A 19,026-nucleotide genomic window follows, 5' to 3' on the forward strand; every position below is an offset into this window, starting at 1 on the left:
CTGCAACTTCACCTATCTCTTCTCTTAGCATGAAAAGCTTTGCCCATGTTTTGTTAGTTGTGTCTGGGCTAAAAAATTTCTGCAAGTTTATCACAGTCCCTGCTTCTAGTGCTGATTATGCCGATACTACCAACACCATCATCCTCAGTCTCTCTGATCATGCTTCCCCCCTTTAACTGACTTTCCCTTGCCTTCTCTGACGGCGATGCCTGTCCTACTTTCAACACACGCTACTACGATGAGAGAGCTCTCTTTTCTTAATCTCACTTCGTTTTCTTCATTTTTCCCCAATGCTGCACTTAACTTCATCCCACATCAGCTTTCACAAGTGTGGTTTGATTCCTGTGATTAGAACTACGACCTTAAGGACTGGTATTAGACTCACACCCTCTTTTTCATTCCCTCCTGAGTCACATTCCTTCCATGAAAGTTTCCAATATGAATTAAACTAGAAAATTGCATCAATCAATGTTGCTGTAATATGATTCCTCCTATTCCTAGTGCATTATATTGATAAATAGACTATTTAGCAACAAATACACAATTTAGCAACAGGCAGACATTGAAATAGTAAATAGAGCCTAGATTTACCTAAGCCAAGGTATTCCAAACAGCTAAGATAAGCCTCTGTTTTGATGGGTTTCATTCTCCCCATGCCAGGCTTTTTATACATCAGCACAGGTAAAAATACTCTATTTTGCCACTCTCCAAAAACACATACACTGAGGTGACAGGATGAAATGCACAAAAATGAAATTGGTCTTGACAATACTTCCTTGGCTTGTAGAACTAGAACCAATGTCTAACATCCACCACGGTCTTGTTCTACATGTTTTAATTAATTATCATGCGATATAAAATAGTTTTTCCTTAATAGTGGCCTGGAAGTTAAAAAACAAAAAAACAAACAAAAGGTTTTCATCACATCTCACGGATGGCTTTCATGACATCTTAAGCATGCTTTCAAGAATTAAGACTGTTAATTCCTAAATGGAGGAGAACATTACAAACCTTAGTGTTAAGTGCAACCTGTGATTCTTCTCCTGAAGAAGTTCTTTTACAGTGAACATCCCAGAACCCAACAAATACATCTGGAAGAAGATGAGTATTGGAATCGTAATTATTTACCTTTACAATGAACAAAGGCTTTGTCCACAGCACCAAAGCCCAAAATACAATTATTATGCACAAAAGTCTGAGAACAAAAATATCGTTACATACGCCCATGCATAACTAATTGAACCCCTTTAAAATTTACTAAATTTGGTTATTTATCAAAAAACCTTTTTCTGTTGGAGGACAATAATCCCTTTTCTTTCTCTAGGATTTGAGAAAGAAAAAATATATACAATATATACAAGCTTAGGCCTAGCAATACAGGAACACTGAAAGCAATGACTGAATGGGACTCAGACTGACTAGGTTAACACTTCATAGTCTCTCCCTGACCCAAACTTGGCTCATCTTGAAGAATGCACCTCCTCAGGAGGTATTCCTTTTTCCCCAGAGCCTCCCCATGATGCACTCTACAGAGATGCCCTGCTACCCCTGAGGAAGCCATGGAAAAGCACGCATGTGGGACCTGAAACAGCAATCTGGGCAACAGTCCAGAGTTGCCCACAGATCCACGTAGTTACCTGGGAGAGCTGGCACTTAGACTTTTTTCAGTAAGGGAATAAATCTTGCACCTGAACAAAATCACTAAGGGATCAGGGCAGAGGGATTTCTGAGAGCAAATTATCTGGGCAAAATAGCCCAGAGAATCTGTGTGTCAGGAAGCCAAGTGTGTGGATGCTTTCCTGAAGGCAACCTTCTATTCAGAAACAAATTCCTGTTTTGTAAAAACACTCACAAATTTTTGGTATTGTGGAATTCTAGATACTGGTAGTAATAAGTGTCTTTGAGACAACAAATAACCATTTTTCATAATGAATTAGAAAGTGCTCCAAATAGTTAAGTTTCCTCTGATGTTTTTCACCCTGAATTTGAACTCATGTCCCCTGCTGAGAAAAAGGTGGCTTTAGTGTGGGCCCATTTTTTACTAAATTAAGTTTTGGACATTGAAATTATGATTCTTCCCATTATTTTGGATTAAAAACATTTAATGGCAAGTTTTATTTTACAATTTGTGATCTTCTGCAAAAATGCTACAGAAGCCCCCAGGACACCAGGGGACTTTTGTTTTCCTTCCATTTCACACAACATGGATTAGAGGCCAGTAGCAGCCTCTGGTAAAATCTAATCTGCCTGACTTCATCACCAGCTTGCATCTAAACTTTAAGCAGTGAGAGAAGTAGACTTCTAAGGTCCTGAAACAGACTTCTAAAGTTCCTAAACTTAGACAGAAATGATTACTCCCTGTGGAAAACTTCCACCAGACTGTGCCTACTACACGTGGAATTTAGCAGCTCCATTTATAAGGACTGTTTCATTATGGGCTCAACATTTCAGCACAGATTAGAGGCCTCAGTTAGGGGTACTGGATCCCATTTGTTACCTAGTTCAGTAAAGACGTCCACAACAGAAGAGAACAAGTGACAGAACCTCTTAAATTGAAACCAGTGGCTCCCAAACTTGTTGCCAACAAGCCTTATTTGAGAAAATTGGCAATGCTCCCCACTCTGCCAAGTCCATCTCGCAGCATTTGTCCCTCCTTCCCTTACCAATGTTGCTTTCTCTAGGATAGATGCTGCTACCACTTTGCTTTCTTCCACAAAAGTTATTAGTTTTATCTCCTTGCCTCTCGTTTCCTTGCTCCACACTGCCTTGGAAGGCAACAGAATAAAGAAAACTTACTGTTCCCTGAGATCTATCTTTGACGTCGTACACGGAGAGTTTGATTTGTGTCATTTGATTGATAAGAGAGTCTTGGAAAAAGGCAATGCTGCTTAGAAAGATAGGATTACTTGTTCCCTATAATCATAAACAAAAAAGGCAAAAATTAATGCAAGGTGATATTTGTCAGGAAGAAATGCTTCTTCTGTTAGCTTCAATTTTAAATCTAATCCAGGAGTACCTCGCCACTTACCTCAATAATTTCTGTCTGTGCATGCTTCGTCCAGAACGCCTGAGGAGGTGTAGTTACACTCACTGCTACAAAACTATTTGGTTTTCGATCTAGCGATGGAGTTAGCAGCTCACTGCAAGCTTTAGGTATGCAACAGATAAATAAATTTAGATTCAGGATTTTTTTCATACGGCTCTAAGACTACATTTTTATAAAAGCATATCATATACCCTGAGGAATAAATTCATGAAGGGTGTAATATTCATTCTACTGCCACACTATAAAGGCAGACATCACTCACCTTTGTGCGTGCAAACAGTGAACGTGCAATCAGGTCAGCTTGGCTCCAAGCTGTAGAGCTGTAATTTAAACTTGTTTTCTTCTAACACCTGCCTATCCATCCCCCCGGCACAGCTCATTAGAACAGTGTACATGTATAGGTTTTCCTCTGGGAATCTCATGAGCATGGCTGCATTTGATTTGAAGTCACGCTCCATTAAGCCCATTACCAAATGGCATTTTGCCATGGAGAACCAATAGAAATGCTTGAACGTTGATCAAGCAGCACTACTATGAGGACAACTAGCTTGTAATTGTAAAAGGACAGTAGTCTATTTCCTCTAAAATGTTACTGTGAGTTTAACTGCTGGGAAGGGACTATGGTGAGTAGGATACAACTATCAAAAATTTCAGTGAGTGACTCTACACAATTACATTAAACTTCAGAGCCAAATTCTATCTAGCTAGATACAGGTAACTACAGCATGGTCTGACTCTGCTTCAGCTAGATGCAGAAAGTTAATTCTAAAACTTACCTGGGCAAGCAAAACGTTCAAATGTACGCTAAACAGCTTTGCAGTTCTAGATATTTTTAATTTATCTGAAAATATTTAAAGTACCTTATTCAGCTCTAAGGAGTTCTTAAGATTATCATTCATAACACAATTACACACATCTGAGAATTTTTTTTTCTAATTTTTCATTTCAAACATACTGTTAAGAGCATAACCTTCCACGCATTAGTCCACTATTAAGACAAGAAAACCATGCTGCAGTTGAAAATGTAGACTGAATTTTCACAACGAAAATATTTTTCACTTATTCTTCAAGTGCGGTCACAAGCTTCTTGTCCAAATTTAGCCATCCCAGAAATTAGGTCACTTCTGCATCTCACATTATCACTTGACAGCAAAGACCACAGGAAAGAAGGTATGTGTAATAGTTGGTAACACTTAGAAAAAATTCTGTCCTAGAATGGTAAATCTTCAGTTTGTTTGAAGACCTGAACTGCTAATATACTGAGACTGAAGACAGTTTCACTGTATCTTCACATAAACAAAATAAACATTTAAAAATAATATTCACATAGTAAACATTTAAAATTTTATAGGACAGAGGTTTTAATTACAGACTTTTAAAAACATCACAAAATCAAACTGCTGACTGCTTATCAAAAGATACTGTACAGGCAGCAAGAAAACTGTACCACATCTCCATAAAAATCAAAGCAAAGTTTCAGTCCTTACTACATGACAGGCACTTCAAAATCAACAATTAAAAAAACACACGCATACTCAATAGCATGTATCATCAAAATAAGCATAAAAATCACCAAGCCTACCTAAACTGAACTCTAAAATTGGCTCATCTGGATCCTGAATGTTTCCTGTAAATCAGAAAAATTAACACAAGATTAGCCAAACATTGCTGTCATGTGAACCCTTTCCTGAAGCTGCAGTCACACAGAGAATAAAATAAAATTTTATAGAAAAAATTAATATTTTTAATTCAATGAGCCATGACTGGTATTTAAAATATTTATTAGCTAATCTTTGGTATCTAAAAATGATCTGAAAAACCTGAGATGATCTCATTTTATAAAACATGCTAAAATATGTAAAACTATGCAAGATTATATGGAATATGGGAATATAAAATGCCCAATCTCAGTAGAAAACAAGAGGATTAAAGCCACTTAGCATCTGAGCCACTATTAACTCCAAATTATTAAATTGGATACATCTCCTCTGTGATCAGTGAATAGGGAGAAGTTTGAAAGTACCTGTCTCTCTCACTAATCAAAGAAAGCCTCTGGGGGTTACAATCCTAATTTACTCACCATAAAAGATGAGGGAGATAATTCTCAGTTCCCTGAACTCTCTTGAAAATTTTATACAATGTCAAACAAGAAGGTTGCCAAGACTCTTCCTCGACCTTGACATTCTTTTGTTGTTTTCTCCCCATTGCTTATTTTCGACTGATAAACATAACTGCACAAAATCTAGTTTAATTTCTTTTTTTTTCTTCCCTCTCCAATTTTAATGTTTTGTCTATTTTAAAAATGGTAAGTTTAAGATTTTTTAATTTTTTAGTATAATTCCTTTATCTCATTCCTTCCAGATAACTGGACACATCTAAATCTGCTAGCAATTAAAAGAAAAAGCCAATGTTAGTACAAGGTAGATTCTGAAAGGAACAACAGAGCAATAGCTGGCATGAAGGTACGTACCTGCTAGAGAAAGGCCTAGCATGTCAGAGGTGACATCAATGGTGGAGGCCCGTTGCACGGTGCGGGATTTTGCACCGTGGCGGGGACTGTGTTCTCTTGCTGTCATTTTGTCATGAAGAACCCTTCTTTTCTTGCTGCTTGGCTTTACTGATGTTTGTCTTACAGAGTAGCAGAGTGCAGCAGGTTGTCTCCAATTGCTATTCCTCTAACATTACCACGCTAAGCAATAAAGAGAGCAAAAACATACACCAAAACTTTAGGCCACTATCAGCTACTGTTCTTTTTAACAGCAGCAAACCTATTCCCATAAAATTGCCTCAGGTCATTCAAATAAAACACTCAAGGCTGATCCAATGCACAGTAACTCAATTTGCATGAACCGGACATCTGTAGCGTTTTACTGCAAATTGTTGGAGACTGTACCACATGTAAGAAAGGCTCTTCTGTCAGAAAATGGGGGTTGAGAGAGACTTGTTAACAGACCAGCTGCTCTTCTCCTTTGTCTAAGTTATTAAACCATCCTTAATGAAGTTTCCTGGTTTTCATAATCCCTGGGGAGCACGGGTAGATTTGTCAGATGGGGCCTCTGCCTGCAGAGGTGGGACAAGGGATCAGGACAAAGGGACAATGGGCCAGCAGAACGCAGAACAAAAGGGCAGGAAATGTTGTTAGCGTCTGCGCACTGTGTCATTCCAGGCTCTACTGCCATGAAAAAGGGGTACTGAAAACTATAAATAAAACCTACTGAGCCAGAGCGAGGCTGAAATTCTGGGATGGTGATGGAAAGAAAAAGCAAAAGGGGATGCCTGCTGATGTGGCGCATGGCAGCGTCTGTGCTTTTCCTTCGCCCTACACTTTATTGGTCTACAGACATCCATGACAGTTGTTCTTTCCCCCCACGGTGCCTATAAAGTTAACCATTATGCTAGTAAAGAAGCACACAGCCTATAGAAAATTTGGTTACATTGCAAATGTGGTGCTTTTGGTTTGGCTGATAAATTTGAATGTTCCTTCTGTCAGCCACATTAGCACTGCAGTTATGGAACTTTTGTATTCATTTCATACTATTATGACAAACTCCATTCACTTAGGAAGTGAGATTAGGTGCAAAATCTGATAAACTTGAAAGGCAGTAATACAGTGACTAATTCCTCTTCAGTTGAGGGACCTAACAATGGGCAAGATGCATTCTAATTAAATAAAACACCTAGCTTTTACTTGTGTTTTAAATAGGCATTTTGAAACTGTTGAAGGCCTCCAAAGGAACATTCGACCTGCCTAACTTAAGTCTCTAAAATTAACCAGTCAGCATATCCCTCTGGAGGATTTCAAAAGAATCTCCCTCTCTCCACAGGGAACTCAAGCATCTTCTTAACTGGCAGTGGTTCACTGGACATCTAAAATTCAGGCGCAAGTTAAGCATCTAAGACAACTGAATTGAACACAGCCCTGGTCATCTACATGAGCTTAGGAATGAGATTTTAAATGGGGAGTTCATTCTAGGGAGGAAGAAATTTGGGCTGTGTCCACCAGATAGGCTGCTCTATTGCTACTCAGAACTAATAAATCGCCTCAGTGATTCAACTCAGGTTTATACAATATGTCATAAGCCAATTCCAAATAGGAAAAAAGTAAATTCTTGAGTGGAAGAAGCAGATGTTGAGAGCTCTGAACATCCCATCCCCCAAAGCTTCGAAACTCAGTGACAGCATACAAAACAACACTCTGCGTATAGATATAATTTATGACAGCCAAAAATTAAAGCAGGCAGTTTTCCAGTTCATAAGGAATCGCAGAATAGGTGAGGTTGGAAAGGATCTCTGGAGTTCATCTAATCCTACCCCCCTGATCAAAAGCAGGGTCAGCTACAGCAAGTGTATGTCCAGTTGGTTTTTGTACAAGTGGTTAAGTGGCTAGTGAATCACCAGTCTTTCTCTAATAGTACTGAATGTCCTAAGATTTAGGCAAATAAAACTTCCATCAAAATTCTTTGCCAGTTTCCAAGTCTCTCCATTCTACTAATCCTTTTTCCCTTCTTTCAGCAATAGGTTTTTCTTGGTTTGTTCTTTATGAAATGTGACGTTTAATGGTTTGTAAGTCCATTAAACCTAACTGCCTAATGAAACAGAACACCTACAGAATGTGCTTGCAGAGATTTAAGCAGGATGTCATAGCCCCTTTCCCCCAAATCCTACAAATACCTTATTAGAGAATAACTAATATGTTCACATAGGTACAGTTAGGAAGAGTTCAGTTGTTTTTCAGCTAAAATCTCTCTTGCTGACATCCTTAAAAAGGGTCAATCCTTGATAAGTTAAAATAGGGTCAAGTATTTTCTCTGTTTTGAAACTATTTCTATCTAAATATTACTGAGCGCAGTGATTTTCCAAGGCTAAGTTCTCAACTATTCATTTAAACTGCAATATTAATTTCTCACCTAATGACACATTTTTAATTTACTTACACTAATCATACTTACAGAGGGCTCTTTTCCTCATATGTGGAGGGATTCTGCATATCATAACATCAGCTAAGTCCACATCTAAAAAATTAACAAAATAATCAGCATAAATAAGCAATCTTTTTATACAGCGTAAATTATAAACAACAGGCAGGTACCATTCTCAGATTAACTGTAAATTTAACTTCTGATTACTAGCTCTCACATTAAAGTTTACTGAAAAAGAGTATGATCCTCTGCCGGACCTCACCCAGCACTCGTCACAGCAATAGCCAGTCAGAGCAGGAGCACAAAGAAATAAGCTTATGCTGAAAAGGACTGACTTTAGGTCAGCATTCGGTGAGCGGGTGGAATGGCTGTAAGAAACATATGTTAACATGTTTACCGAAAGGCTTGGTGCTATTAAGAGAAAGGAATGTATATGATATGTTGAGTATGAGAAAGCATTTGTTACTACACTTGCTTTTCTATAGTTAAACTTTCAAAATTTTGCTGTTTGGAAGAGTTATAATTGGCACTGTCAGGAGAAAAGATCCTGCGTCAAAAGACAGAAGTTCAAAAGATCAGGATGTAGTGCTCTTTCTCCATTGGGTGAAATTACTATGCGAGGTAGGCTTCTATGAACAGCCAACAATAAGCATATAGGAAAGGTGAATTATTTTTAAATCTACTACAGGTTAACTGAAGGTTTGTATTTGCTAGTGGTACCATCTCATTCCAGTACATTTGCATTAGTAGGATATGCCTTTTAAGACTTCCCATGTATGCCATACTACAATAAAAGAGATGGGGAAGTCCAGTCTGAGCTTTTTGATTTAATTGCCAGCCCTACTAATTACCCAAGACTGCTTAAGAACATAGGTATGAGCTCTTATCACTTATGGAAAGGGTTTTATCTCACCTAAACTGCATAGGAGGCAGGTATCCGATCTCAACTCACTGCCTAGGTTCTCTATATAGTCAATGGTGAGGCACAGGCACTTCCAGAGAATGAGTCACCATTTTCCAAGGTAGGTGGGATGAATCACCCCATGAAGATACCTCGCTCTCTAATTATAGAAAGAACTTAGATGACTAGCTTAGGCCTGATGCTGCAGCTGGGCAAACTGGATCCCTCCCACAGTTGTGTAGCGCAGGCAGTGATGACTTCCCTCTATTCACTGCCTAGCCTGAGAGACCCAAACCACAGGTGCTCTGATCACTCTCTTGAATTACAGCCTTTTCAACCATTACAACTTTATGATCATGTTTTTGATAGAAATCAATGGAGGTAGGATTCCTACCAAATTAAAGATAGTATTACCTTTAGTTTCGAGATTACCAGATAGTTTCCTCAGATGGTACCAAAGACTGGTACCACTCCTGCAGCCAGCAATCCCAAAAGCTGATGTAATTCATGTCCAGGCAAACCCCATCTTGAAGATGGCATGAGGCATCTACACATAGCCTGTGGCTTTGCCCTTACTAATACTGCAGACAGTGGATACTGGCAATATGCGCAGCTTTGCACTTCACAAAGTTTTGCTGCAAGCCCAGTTTTCAACTGTGGCTTCAACAGAAGTATGAAAAGTTGTTGTTGACCCCCGATACCAGCAATGGTCATTCCATTGCGCAGGAAAGGCTTCTGAACAAGCCTCCCATCTGTTAGGTGAATATTTATTTGGTGCTCTATTAGCACAAAAGCACATGACCAGAAGAAAAGATCTTCATCAGATGCCACTTCTGGCCTGCTACCTTCAGTCCTGGCAGTTGGCCGTGGGAAGCAAATGTCACCCTGCTCAGCTGCACGGCCTCACACCCTGTGGGCTTGAAACTTTCAGACATCTGGTCTCACTCTGACTGCTTGCAAGATCTCAAGCAAAAACAATGATCATCTCGGCCCCAAAATAATCCCTTGATGATTAACTTGTACAACTACAAGCTAATATTCTCCGTATCTCCACAACTGTTTTGGCAAAGTGCTTTGGTCTGTTCCCTTCTTGGGAAAAAAAAAATCTCCTACCAAACTACCCCTTGAAACAGATGTGTCAGCTGAGATCAAACCTTTTTTCACCCTGAAACCCACTTTTTGACACTCATTACACAATTGTAAGAAACTGGATTTTCCCAATTCACACATCAAGAAGCAGGAGAAAGAGCCTACTCCAATTATAGTCCAAATTAAAATCTACTTTGAGACTGTACTTTTCTACAGCTATATTGTTCTGGGCTTATGGCATTTATCAGGTAAAGAGGCATGCCAAAGCAGAAAATGCAACAGCAGTGGAACGCTAAATGTTACTGATACATCTACATGAAGGGAGTAATAGAGAAAGGCAGAAGCTTCTTCAATGCATTAAAAAAAATGTCTGGGAATGCAATCCTGCCAGAAGTTTACCATCATCTCCAAGGGGGAGTGAAAATGTAGTTGTGGGGTGGTTACTGAACTGCAATTAGTTTTCCCACTCTCTGGACTGTGAGGTCCACTCTCTGGACTTTACAAATTAGGGTTCCTGTTCCTGAACAATCCATTTTGAAATATCAAAAGGGCTCCTCCAGCCAACTGGATACTTCAGATAACATCTTTGTTAGAAGTTTCTTGTACTCAGGTTGAAAATGTTTTAGCAATACACTGAGTGATCAAAAAAGTGGAAATTAATTCTGCCTGAAACAGTAAGTATTTTGGATCTGGAACATGGCCAGGTTTCCAACTAGCATCTTATTAATTGTACCACTGCGGACAAAATAATGAAAAAGATGAAACACCAGACTCTGCTAAGTTATGACTATGTTGCCTTCCATGTAAGAGTACCATCACTCTAGTATACCTACCAGATAGATTTTTTTTTTTTTTTCTTCTTTTTTACCTCCAACCATAGAAAACCTTGGTAGTGAAACAAGATTTGCCATGCTGGCTCAAGACCAATCTTCCAGCAATTCCAGCATCCCATCTCCAACAGCTGTTTCAAAGAAGATGCAAAGAACTTTACTGACCCTGCTTCAGGGTCTGAGGTGAAGGTCTAGACCAACCCTATCACTCATGGCTGCAGATGCAGACCAAGAGCAGAACATCAGCTCAAGGACAGCAGCTCCCAGCCTGCTAAGACCCGACACTGATTAAGAGCTATTTTTTTACAGTCTCATGAGCACTTCGCTCTTCTGTCTCATTTAACGAACGTCCTGAATCTCACACAAATCACAACAACAGGAAAACTCAGAGCCATGAGGTTGACACCTTGAGTCAGATTCTTCCTTCCGGCCAAACTCGTGGGGGCAGCAACACAGACTACATCTACTGCAGATCCATTGGCTGACAACAGAATTTCACTCCCCCTTAGGTACCCCATGATCTAGGACATCCTGCTTACCGTGCCCCGTGGGAAGGCAAAAGAAAGTAAGTGGTGCCAGCATCCATTATGGACCTTTGCCTCTGACTGAAATGACTGCCCCACCAAGAATGTTCTTGGCAGATGCTAGTCTGTCAGGTCCACAAAGAGCCTGTATTTCCCCCTCTCGGTCTGCCCCTTAGGTCTAGGTTTCCCTCTCAAGCTGGTTCAATGCTCCCCTCTCTCACTGACCAGAATCTTGACTACCAAGGACAAAAAAAAAAGTTTGCCCTGAAGAGTCTTCTTGTCACTCTCTGAAGCCCTCCTCAGGATTCTGAGCAAGTGGGTGACTTCAGCAAGAACAGTGAAAAGTCTTCCACAAGAAAATGAAATAAACTACCGCAAGATACAATGAATGTATTTGTGCAGCATGGAAATCCCCAAATGCAACCTTTCACTGATATTTAGATAAAAGGCCATTTCAGCAGCAGAAAGTAACTTTCTCTTTGCTTTCCTGTCCACCCTCTCCCACTTACTTGTAGAGAAATCTGTAAGGCACAAACTTTCTTCTCGATCCTTCCCCCCTATGAACTTCAGCAAACTCAATTAATCTAAAAACCTAATTTTATCTCTTTAATATATTTGAGTACTTTTAATAGAAAACTACAATTTAGGCCACTCAGTTCTTTGTGCAAATTAAGACTATTTGTCTATATTCACAACTGAAATACAATTAGCGTTCTTCTTAATGAGATATTGTTTTAATTTCACTTGTCATCACACCACTTCTATTTCTTCAGCACTTCTTCTGTGAGCACAAAAATATGCACACCCACAGGTGGAAGTGAGCGTTTGTAACACACACGTTTGCCAACTAAAAAAGAAAAAGCACAGCTCTGTTTCAGTTTGCAGAACAGCTTTTATCAAGTTGAGCACAGCATAATGCCATGGAAAATGATGAGCCTTGCTACAGAGCAGTTTGAAGTCCAACCCTCTCAGCCTCCTCCATTGTTTTACCAACAGAAACCGAAACAGCTTACAAATGGTCTTTACTCTAAATGAATCTTCACCCTTGTCACAAGAAATGTGCTGGGTACATTGTGGTGAAGTTTCCTGTGCATGGGATGAATTTTCTCCTCATGACCTGGGGTTCTCACACTACCCATACAGACACGGAAAAGCCCCTATTTTCTGGGAGAGATATTCTGGGGACATATTTTCTGTTGAGGAGTTTGGACTGGAAACACATTTCTGAATTAGATGGTCCTTTGGACACGCTCCTAAAGCCTGCCTCTTCTAAAGCCTTCTTTCATCATAACCATGATGCTCACGCTGCAGAAACAGCATTGCTCTAACTGGAAAAAACAAAGAGTTTAGCCCCCTCTCTGAGCTCCTCCTGCTGCAGGAAAGGGTGGGGTAGGGGAACAAAGACAGAAAAACCAAGAAAAACGTCAACAGTTTATGACCTGAAACGGAGATGAACTAGACACACCTTAACATTTGCTAAAGATTTCATATCGCTGTTGATTACAGACGGATGGCAGTAAAATATCCTCCAACATCCAGGCAATGAGAGAGAGGGACCACAGAAGACAGAGGGATAAAAGCACTGCAACTGGATCTGCCATCAGAAGTTTTGGTCGAGCTTGGATTACAACAAAAAGTCTAGGGAACTATCTGATCTATCTGCCTATAATACTCATACACTTTACAGACTAACGTAGCACTAGTTAAAGCCAGTGTATTCTGGTCAAAACAACCAGCGGTTAGCACTGTCCTCTATGTGTTTGAGGGGATCCCTCATTCTGCTCTGAAGCCATTGGGTTACAGTGAGCTTCACCTGTGCAACGGGACTGCACGTCAGGGTCACAGACTAACCATTCATTTGCTTTCCTTACGCTACATTTTCCCACACGGAAGGACAACTCCATTAGGTCACAGGCGCACCAGAAAAATCTCCCAAGCACTCTTCATTTTTACACAGCATTGCTCTGACTTGCTGTGATTCCTACGCTTACTGTTTAAAGCGTTTATATAAATTAAAAATGCATAGCAGCATCAGAGGACAAAACAGAAATGCACGAATCCTTTCCCTAACATATGTGTTTTCAACAAGACGTAACTAATTGACTCAGGAAATGAAACAGTGTCGAGTATTTAGAAATTTTAAAATAAATGTTAGTGTGGGAGCAACATTCCACAAAGGTTATTACCAGGATTTAGGCAGCATAGCAAAACTGTAGTCTTATGCTACTAACATAAATCTGCTGATGCATACTTCTCCATCAACATTTGTTTTGTACTCCTGAACCGCGTTTTGTGCGTGTATTTCTAATCCATATATCTTTTTTTCTTAAACAGTGCATGCTAAGACTATGCCTAATGGCCACGATACTGGATGTGTTTTCAAAGGAAATCATTCTTTTTTGGTTCCAGATATCTGATTCCTTTGTGCTGCTTTCATTTCTTCTTCCTGGAAAATAAAATTATTTGTTTGTTTACCCTGATCTTTCTAAATCAATGGGAGAGAGGGTTGTTGTGGGCCAAGATGCTGACTGCAAGGCTCTTTCCTGGATTCCTTTCTGGAATCATGTAAACAAGTGGTGGGATGCTGGCAGTTTGGAAGCATAAGCATCTAAATCCACAGAGGCCAACAACAGCCTGTGCTTTCCACCACTGCTCCCATTTCAATGCCTGGGTGGGACAGCTGTCCCAGCGAAAGGAATCCTTTTTCATGCCAGTCCTACCCTGTAGGTTAACAGTAAGATCACCCTGTAAGATACTGGGGGGGTGGGGGGGGGGGGTGGGGGTGCTGCTTCAGTGCCTTGCCAATTTCTGAAAATACTGTCCTTGAAAATCTATTTAGACAGCATGCAGACCCCACTTTGCTGGCCCTGTCAAAGACTTCAAACTCATCCAGAAAACCCTGTTCAGATTCCTGGGATCTGGCCCAAAGACCTCCAACATTTGGTTTGCTTTCTTGCCCAAGCTGTGAGGAGAAACTATGGGGTTTCACACAGGGTTTTCTACCAGCCAGGTAAAGGCAGATGTGAGCTGAGATGATAGCCCAAAGGGAGTAGGGCCGGTAGGTTTGAGGAAGGACAGACCGCTGAGCTGCTTCTCAAGAAGTAGTAGGACTCAGGACTAAATGGAGCAAAAGATATTGCTCATCACATGTCAGCCATGTTTTAGCTGTGCCTCAAGACAAACACTGAAAGAAGAAATAAACCTATTTCTGAGTGGGTCTTGAGCAAGATGCAGCCTTTATATACTCAAAAATGTTTATACATTCAAAAATTATTCAGGAGCACAAGCACTGGGAAGGAGCAAGAGGAGACTCAGGGATGATTAAAGGGACCGTGTTATCCTGTGTTTGCATTGCCCAATGCACAGGTGCACTCTGGGTCGGGGGATGCAGATGTGCTCTCCCAGTTCCTCCCTGCACCCCGTATCTCCCGCCCGCCTGCCCGCCCGCATGCACACACACTCACGCGCACACACACGCACCCTCCCTGCCCTTCCCAATGCGGTTACAGCAGCTGCATTCTCATGAAGGCCAACGAGAAGGGGAAGCGGGAAATAAAGCGACAGGGTCTGAGATACATTAATTTGTCCACGCTCTTCTGCTATAGGCAAGGAACTGCTGCAGACACCTCTCTTTCAGAAAAGGAAGCCACAATTTCATTTCCCAATAAAGCCAGAAAACATGAAAAAGTAATTTTTCAGAGGTCTCAGAATGTCACCCATCTGCCCACTGCAGGTCATAAAGAAGGACACTACTGACGCTCTTCAGAAAAAACAGGTTAAGATGGCAACTTCAGAGAAAACAACATTTCTGCACTTCAGCATCAACAACAGTTTCATTTTAGTGACTGTGCTGATGAGAATTATCAGCAGCAGACAGTGAGTCTAGAATTTAGGCAAGAAAAAAGAAATAGGAAGATGTAAGCAAGGCCCAGTGAAACAGTTCATAGAAAGCTGTAATTTTACCAGGAACATAATTAAATTTTCTGACCAACATATTTGCCTAGGTACTTTTAACATGAAATTAACTGCACCTGCATTTTAAGAGAAGGTACATTTCACCACATCTGCAAAAGGCGAAGTCCATGTCAAGTATAAACTGAACTGTTGCTAATAGGACCTGAGAATATCATTTACTAAATAGATTCTTAACTTGTAGCAGAGCGTGGGTAAGATTACATGTACTGACAGACATGGGTCATTTTAACACATACTAGAAAAATATCTGGAATATATTGAAACTTGCCATATTTGATTGCTGAATTTAAAAAACCTAAATCAGTAACACAAAACTGGAATAAAGTATGCAACCTACAAAAAAAATAGACCATAAGTGGCTTGCATGTCTTTGAAGTGGCCTCGTAATAGGAAATCAGACCAAATACCACCGAAATATTTCTGTGAATTCAATTACAAATCATTCTCCAATGTAAGATCAGAAGCTTTCTATTGGAATATCATATGTCAACAATTGTACCCTACTTGTGAAAATCTCCATGAGGTTTCCCAGCTTTGACTATCAGCCTTACTGAAATACGATATTCTTTGTTGAGGTGTGATCGACCAAAGGAGCTGTTATAGGAAATAAATGTCTTGTAGTAGATACTACGATGCTAGCTCTAAAACAGAAAAGACAAAGATAAAGTTTGGAAAGAGTAACTAAATGTATTTCTACTACTCTGATGGTTTAATGTGTAAAATGAGCAAACATATGAACACCCATGGACAAATAAAAATGCTGCAGGTACTTCCTTAGAAGGTTCATGTCTCCTCACTGCAACACATTACAGATTGAAGTCGTCTGTTCAGAGAAGGTAGCAAGTACTTTTGTAGCTGCAGTATGCGTTGTGCAACACTTTACTCTGCTATAACAACATTCTTTTCTTTCACTCTCATCTACTAACAACTGACCAAATGTAATAAACATTTCAGTCCAAAATTCAGAGAAAAATTAAGACTCCTATAGGGTATGGCCATGGATTTCTGGAGTTCAGGGCTTTTAAAAACAATTTTCAAATAATTGTAACCACAATCTACTGGTTTGTTTTCAGCAACTAGTACTGATCAATCTTTAGAACTGATGTAGTTCAGTGGGCTTCAAAAGTTTATTTAAAAAAATAACAACTGCAGCAGGGATGGTAGCAACGACCACAAAAAGATATAAATGCTATTCAAGGACAAAGGGCAAATATTAGTGCTGAGTTCCTTGCAGCTCTCAGTGCTCAAAAATATGAGCTTAAATGTCAGAGTTTTGTCAATTCTCCAAGCACTGACATATCTTATAAAACTGGTGTGTTACTACAGGCCAAGTTGATATGAATCTCACTTCTTTCAAAAGCAAATTTCGCATGGATAAAGCCTGAAAATGTGAAGGATGCATCCCAAATTACTTTCTTTTCTTAAAGTTCATGACTAACTCACTCTCATGACTGATATATTTGACTCTCAATTTTTGCATACCGAAGGCAAGCAACAGTGACGCCGACTTCTCCTGCTAACTCCTGGTGCCTCCCACCACACCTTCTCAGAAATTCATAAGCATGCTGCCTACCTCAGCAGTCAAACCTCCAAGGCAAGGCAGCAGAGATGATGTCTCTGCCCACAGTTACCTGTCTTGCTCTTCTGGCCCAGATGAGAACAGGTACCTGCATTTCAGCCGCACAAGTTTATAGTCCACCATCTCATCAAAGCCTCTTTCAGCAACAGGTTAAACTAAGATACTGAACTGCGCCTCAGTGTGGGCACACGTTCCTACACGCGCTGTCTCTGCTAGAGAGGCAGTACCTTCTGGCAAAAGGGCGGGACCAAAAGCTGAATATAAAGAATGGGTCAGGGCAAAAGGTTAATCAAGCCTGGAGTCCTCTCTGAGAACGGGCAGCGCTAGAGACCAAGAAAAACAGTATCACGAGCAGTACTGGTATTTTGTGAGGCATCTCCAGGTTTGCACTCCCAGATTCAGCCGACAAGCACCCTAGGAACTTTCTGAGCTGGGCATCACACCCAGACCTCTGTATTTAACGGCTGGTGGCAACATGACAGCTCATGTGTTACCAGAGTTCATCACTGGCCCTTGCAGCACTGTTACCCCGTAGCCCCGTAATACCATATTGCCATCACTAGTGACTGGCCATAAGCCTTGTAGAGGGGCTTGCAAACCCTGAGGACTTAGGCTTTTCAGACTTGCTTTGTCTGAACTTTCCTTGACCTGCCTGCAACTTTGTTTTAGCCTGCAATTAAACTTGGTTTAGTTGTAACAACAATTTTTCCAACTGCTCAGATGTCTGTGGCTAATTTGTTTTTACTTTTGCTTATCTTTGCGTGGTACCATCATCTTTTTACAACTTTAACACAATGACGTAGCGTAGAAAAATACAGGCCTGGTATGATAGCAGAGGCCTTGCAAAGTGGAGACATAGGATGCAGAGGAGAGGCGTACAAGCATGGGATAAAAAGAGATAGGGTACAGAGTTGACACTTGGAGACACTGTGGCTACAGACAGCTCACCCATGGTCACTTAAAAAATTGCAGACTTGAGGTTGGACAAAAGTGGTTTTAGGGGTAACAAACAGAAGAAAGAAATAGTACCGAACATGTATGTAAGGTACCACATACAGTAAATCTGGATGTAATGTGGAGCTGCAGACCAGTGAAGAAAGAGCCAAGTTCAAAAGCTTGTTAGCAAACATAAAAATGACCCCAAGTAGATCCCAGAGTGAAGAAGAAGAAACTATCAACATGAACATCGTATTCCTCCTCTCAGCATCTGAAGTCCTTTAGATACTGACAACTGCTGAAACACCTCCTCATCCCCACCTCCAGAATAAAACCACCTTAGGACCCAGACGAGCAGGGGAAGGGTGAGCATTACAGCAGGATAAAGAGGAAGACACTTTGTGTGTTCAGTGATTTTAACTGTATAGTTATTCATTGAGACTTTCCCCTGTATAGAAGCATTCTTTCTTCTCCTGTAATTATTAGATCTGAACAAGTAATGATTCCTGCATTAGACTGTAATAACAACAACTTCTTGCCTTTTGATATAAGGTATGTTTCATCTTTGTCCATAAAAAAGATTTTGAGTGTAACGGCACAGATGTGGAATTTAGTGCCATTCTTCACTGTTTAGCTGTACTGGCAGATGCTGTTGTCATCCTGTGTTTTAGGAGAGAAGTTTTTCAACAGTTGAGAGCACTAATTTTACTGTTTCCAGCTTTTTAAGGTCATGCAGATCTCATCTCTACAGCTTCATTTAGAGAGTTTTTATAGACTAAAGATGCAAGAATGAGAGCTAGACAAAACATTGTCAGGACAGTTTGTGATCACTGGGAAAACATCTATGCTCCAAGCACAATCTATTTTCTTCCACTGAAAACACAAAATGATCATCTGCCTGCAGTGATATCACTGCGAATCACAGACATCAGTGTAATGCACCTTTGTCAAATAATTATTTTAAAACAGCAAATGTCATAAAACCAAACTTTTTAACTGTTTGAAGTGAAACAAGCTAGAATGATGACAAATTAAATGGGGCATTATTAAACTCTCATATCAATAGCTTTTAATCTTTTCTGATTTGAAAACGCCCTGAAAAATTTCCAGAAGAATCCTTTGGTACAAGCTAATTTAAAGCTACTGATCGTAGGCTTGCTTTCCTCAGTCACTTCCCACCAACTTATTTGCATAGTTCATGGACAATTTAAAACCACCGACTTAAAC

At 40.2% G+C, this 19,026-nt stretch overlaps 1 protein-coding gene across 18 annotated transcripts in view; it reads right to left on the reverse strand.

The window, feature by feature from the left end:
- The window catches only part of INPP4A (inositol polyphosphate-4-phosphatase type I A), a 131,212-nt gene that overhangs the window by 45,585 nt on the left and 66,601 nt on the right, over positions 1-19,026 (reverse strand). For 17 of the 18 annotated variants that reach the window (XM_087757858.1, XM_087757857.1, XM_087757853.1 and 14 more), the window contains 6 exons: positions 7,996-8,058; positions 5,517-5,735; positions 4,629-4,673; positions 3,029-3,147; positions 2,797-2,913; positions 1,012-1,091 (listed from right to left, as the gene is read on the reverse strand). In XM_087757858.1, the coding sequence (XP_087613984.1) occupies positions 1,012-1,091; positions 2,797-2,913; positions 3,029-3,147; positions 4,629-4,673; positions 5,517-5,622 (467 nt within the window). In that variant the 5' untranslated portion in view covers positions 5,623-5,735; positions 7,996-8,058. Of the gene's footprint in view, positions 1-1,011; positions 1,092-2,796; positions 2,914-3,028; positions 3,148-4,628; positions 4,674-5,516; positions 5,736-7,995; positions 8,059-10,788; positions 10,809-19,026 lie in introns of those variants that run through there. The other variant, XM_087757849.1, reaches the window with a different exon arrangement.

The sequence above is a fragment of the Nipponia nippon genome, unplaced genomic scaffold (genome assembly GCF_047370975.1).
Source record: "Nipponia nippon isolate SJK-2023a ecotype South Korea unplaced genomic scaffold, ASM4737097v1 scaffold_2, whole genome shotgun sequence".
Taxonomy (NCBI): domain Eukaryota; kingdom Metazoa; phylum Chordata; class Aves; order Pelecaniformes; family Threskiornithidae; genus Nipponia; species Nipponia nippon.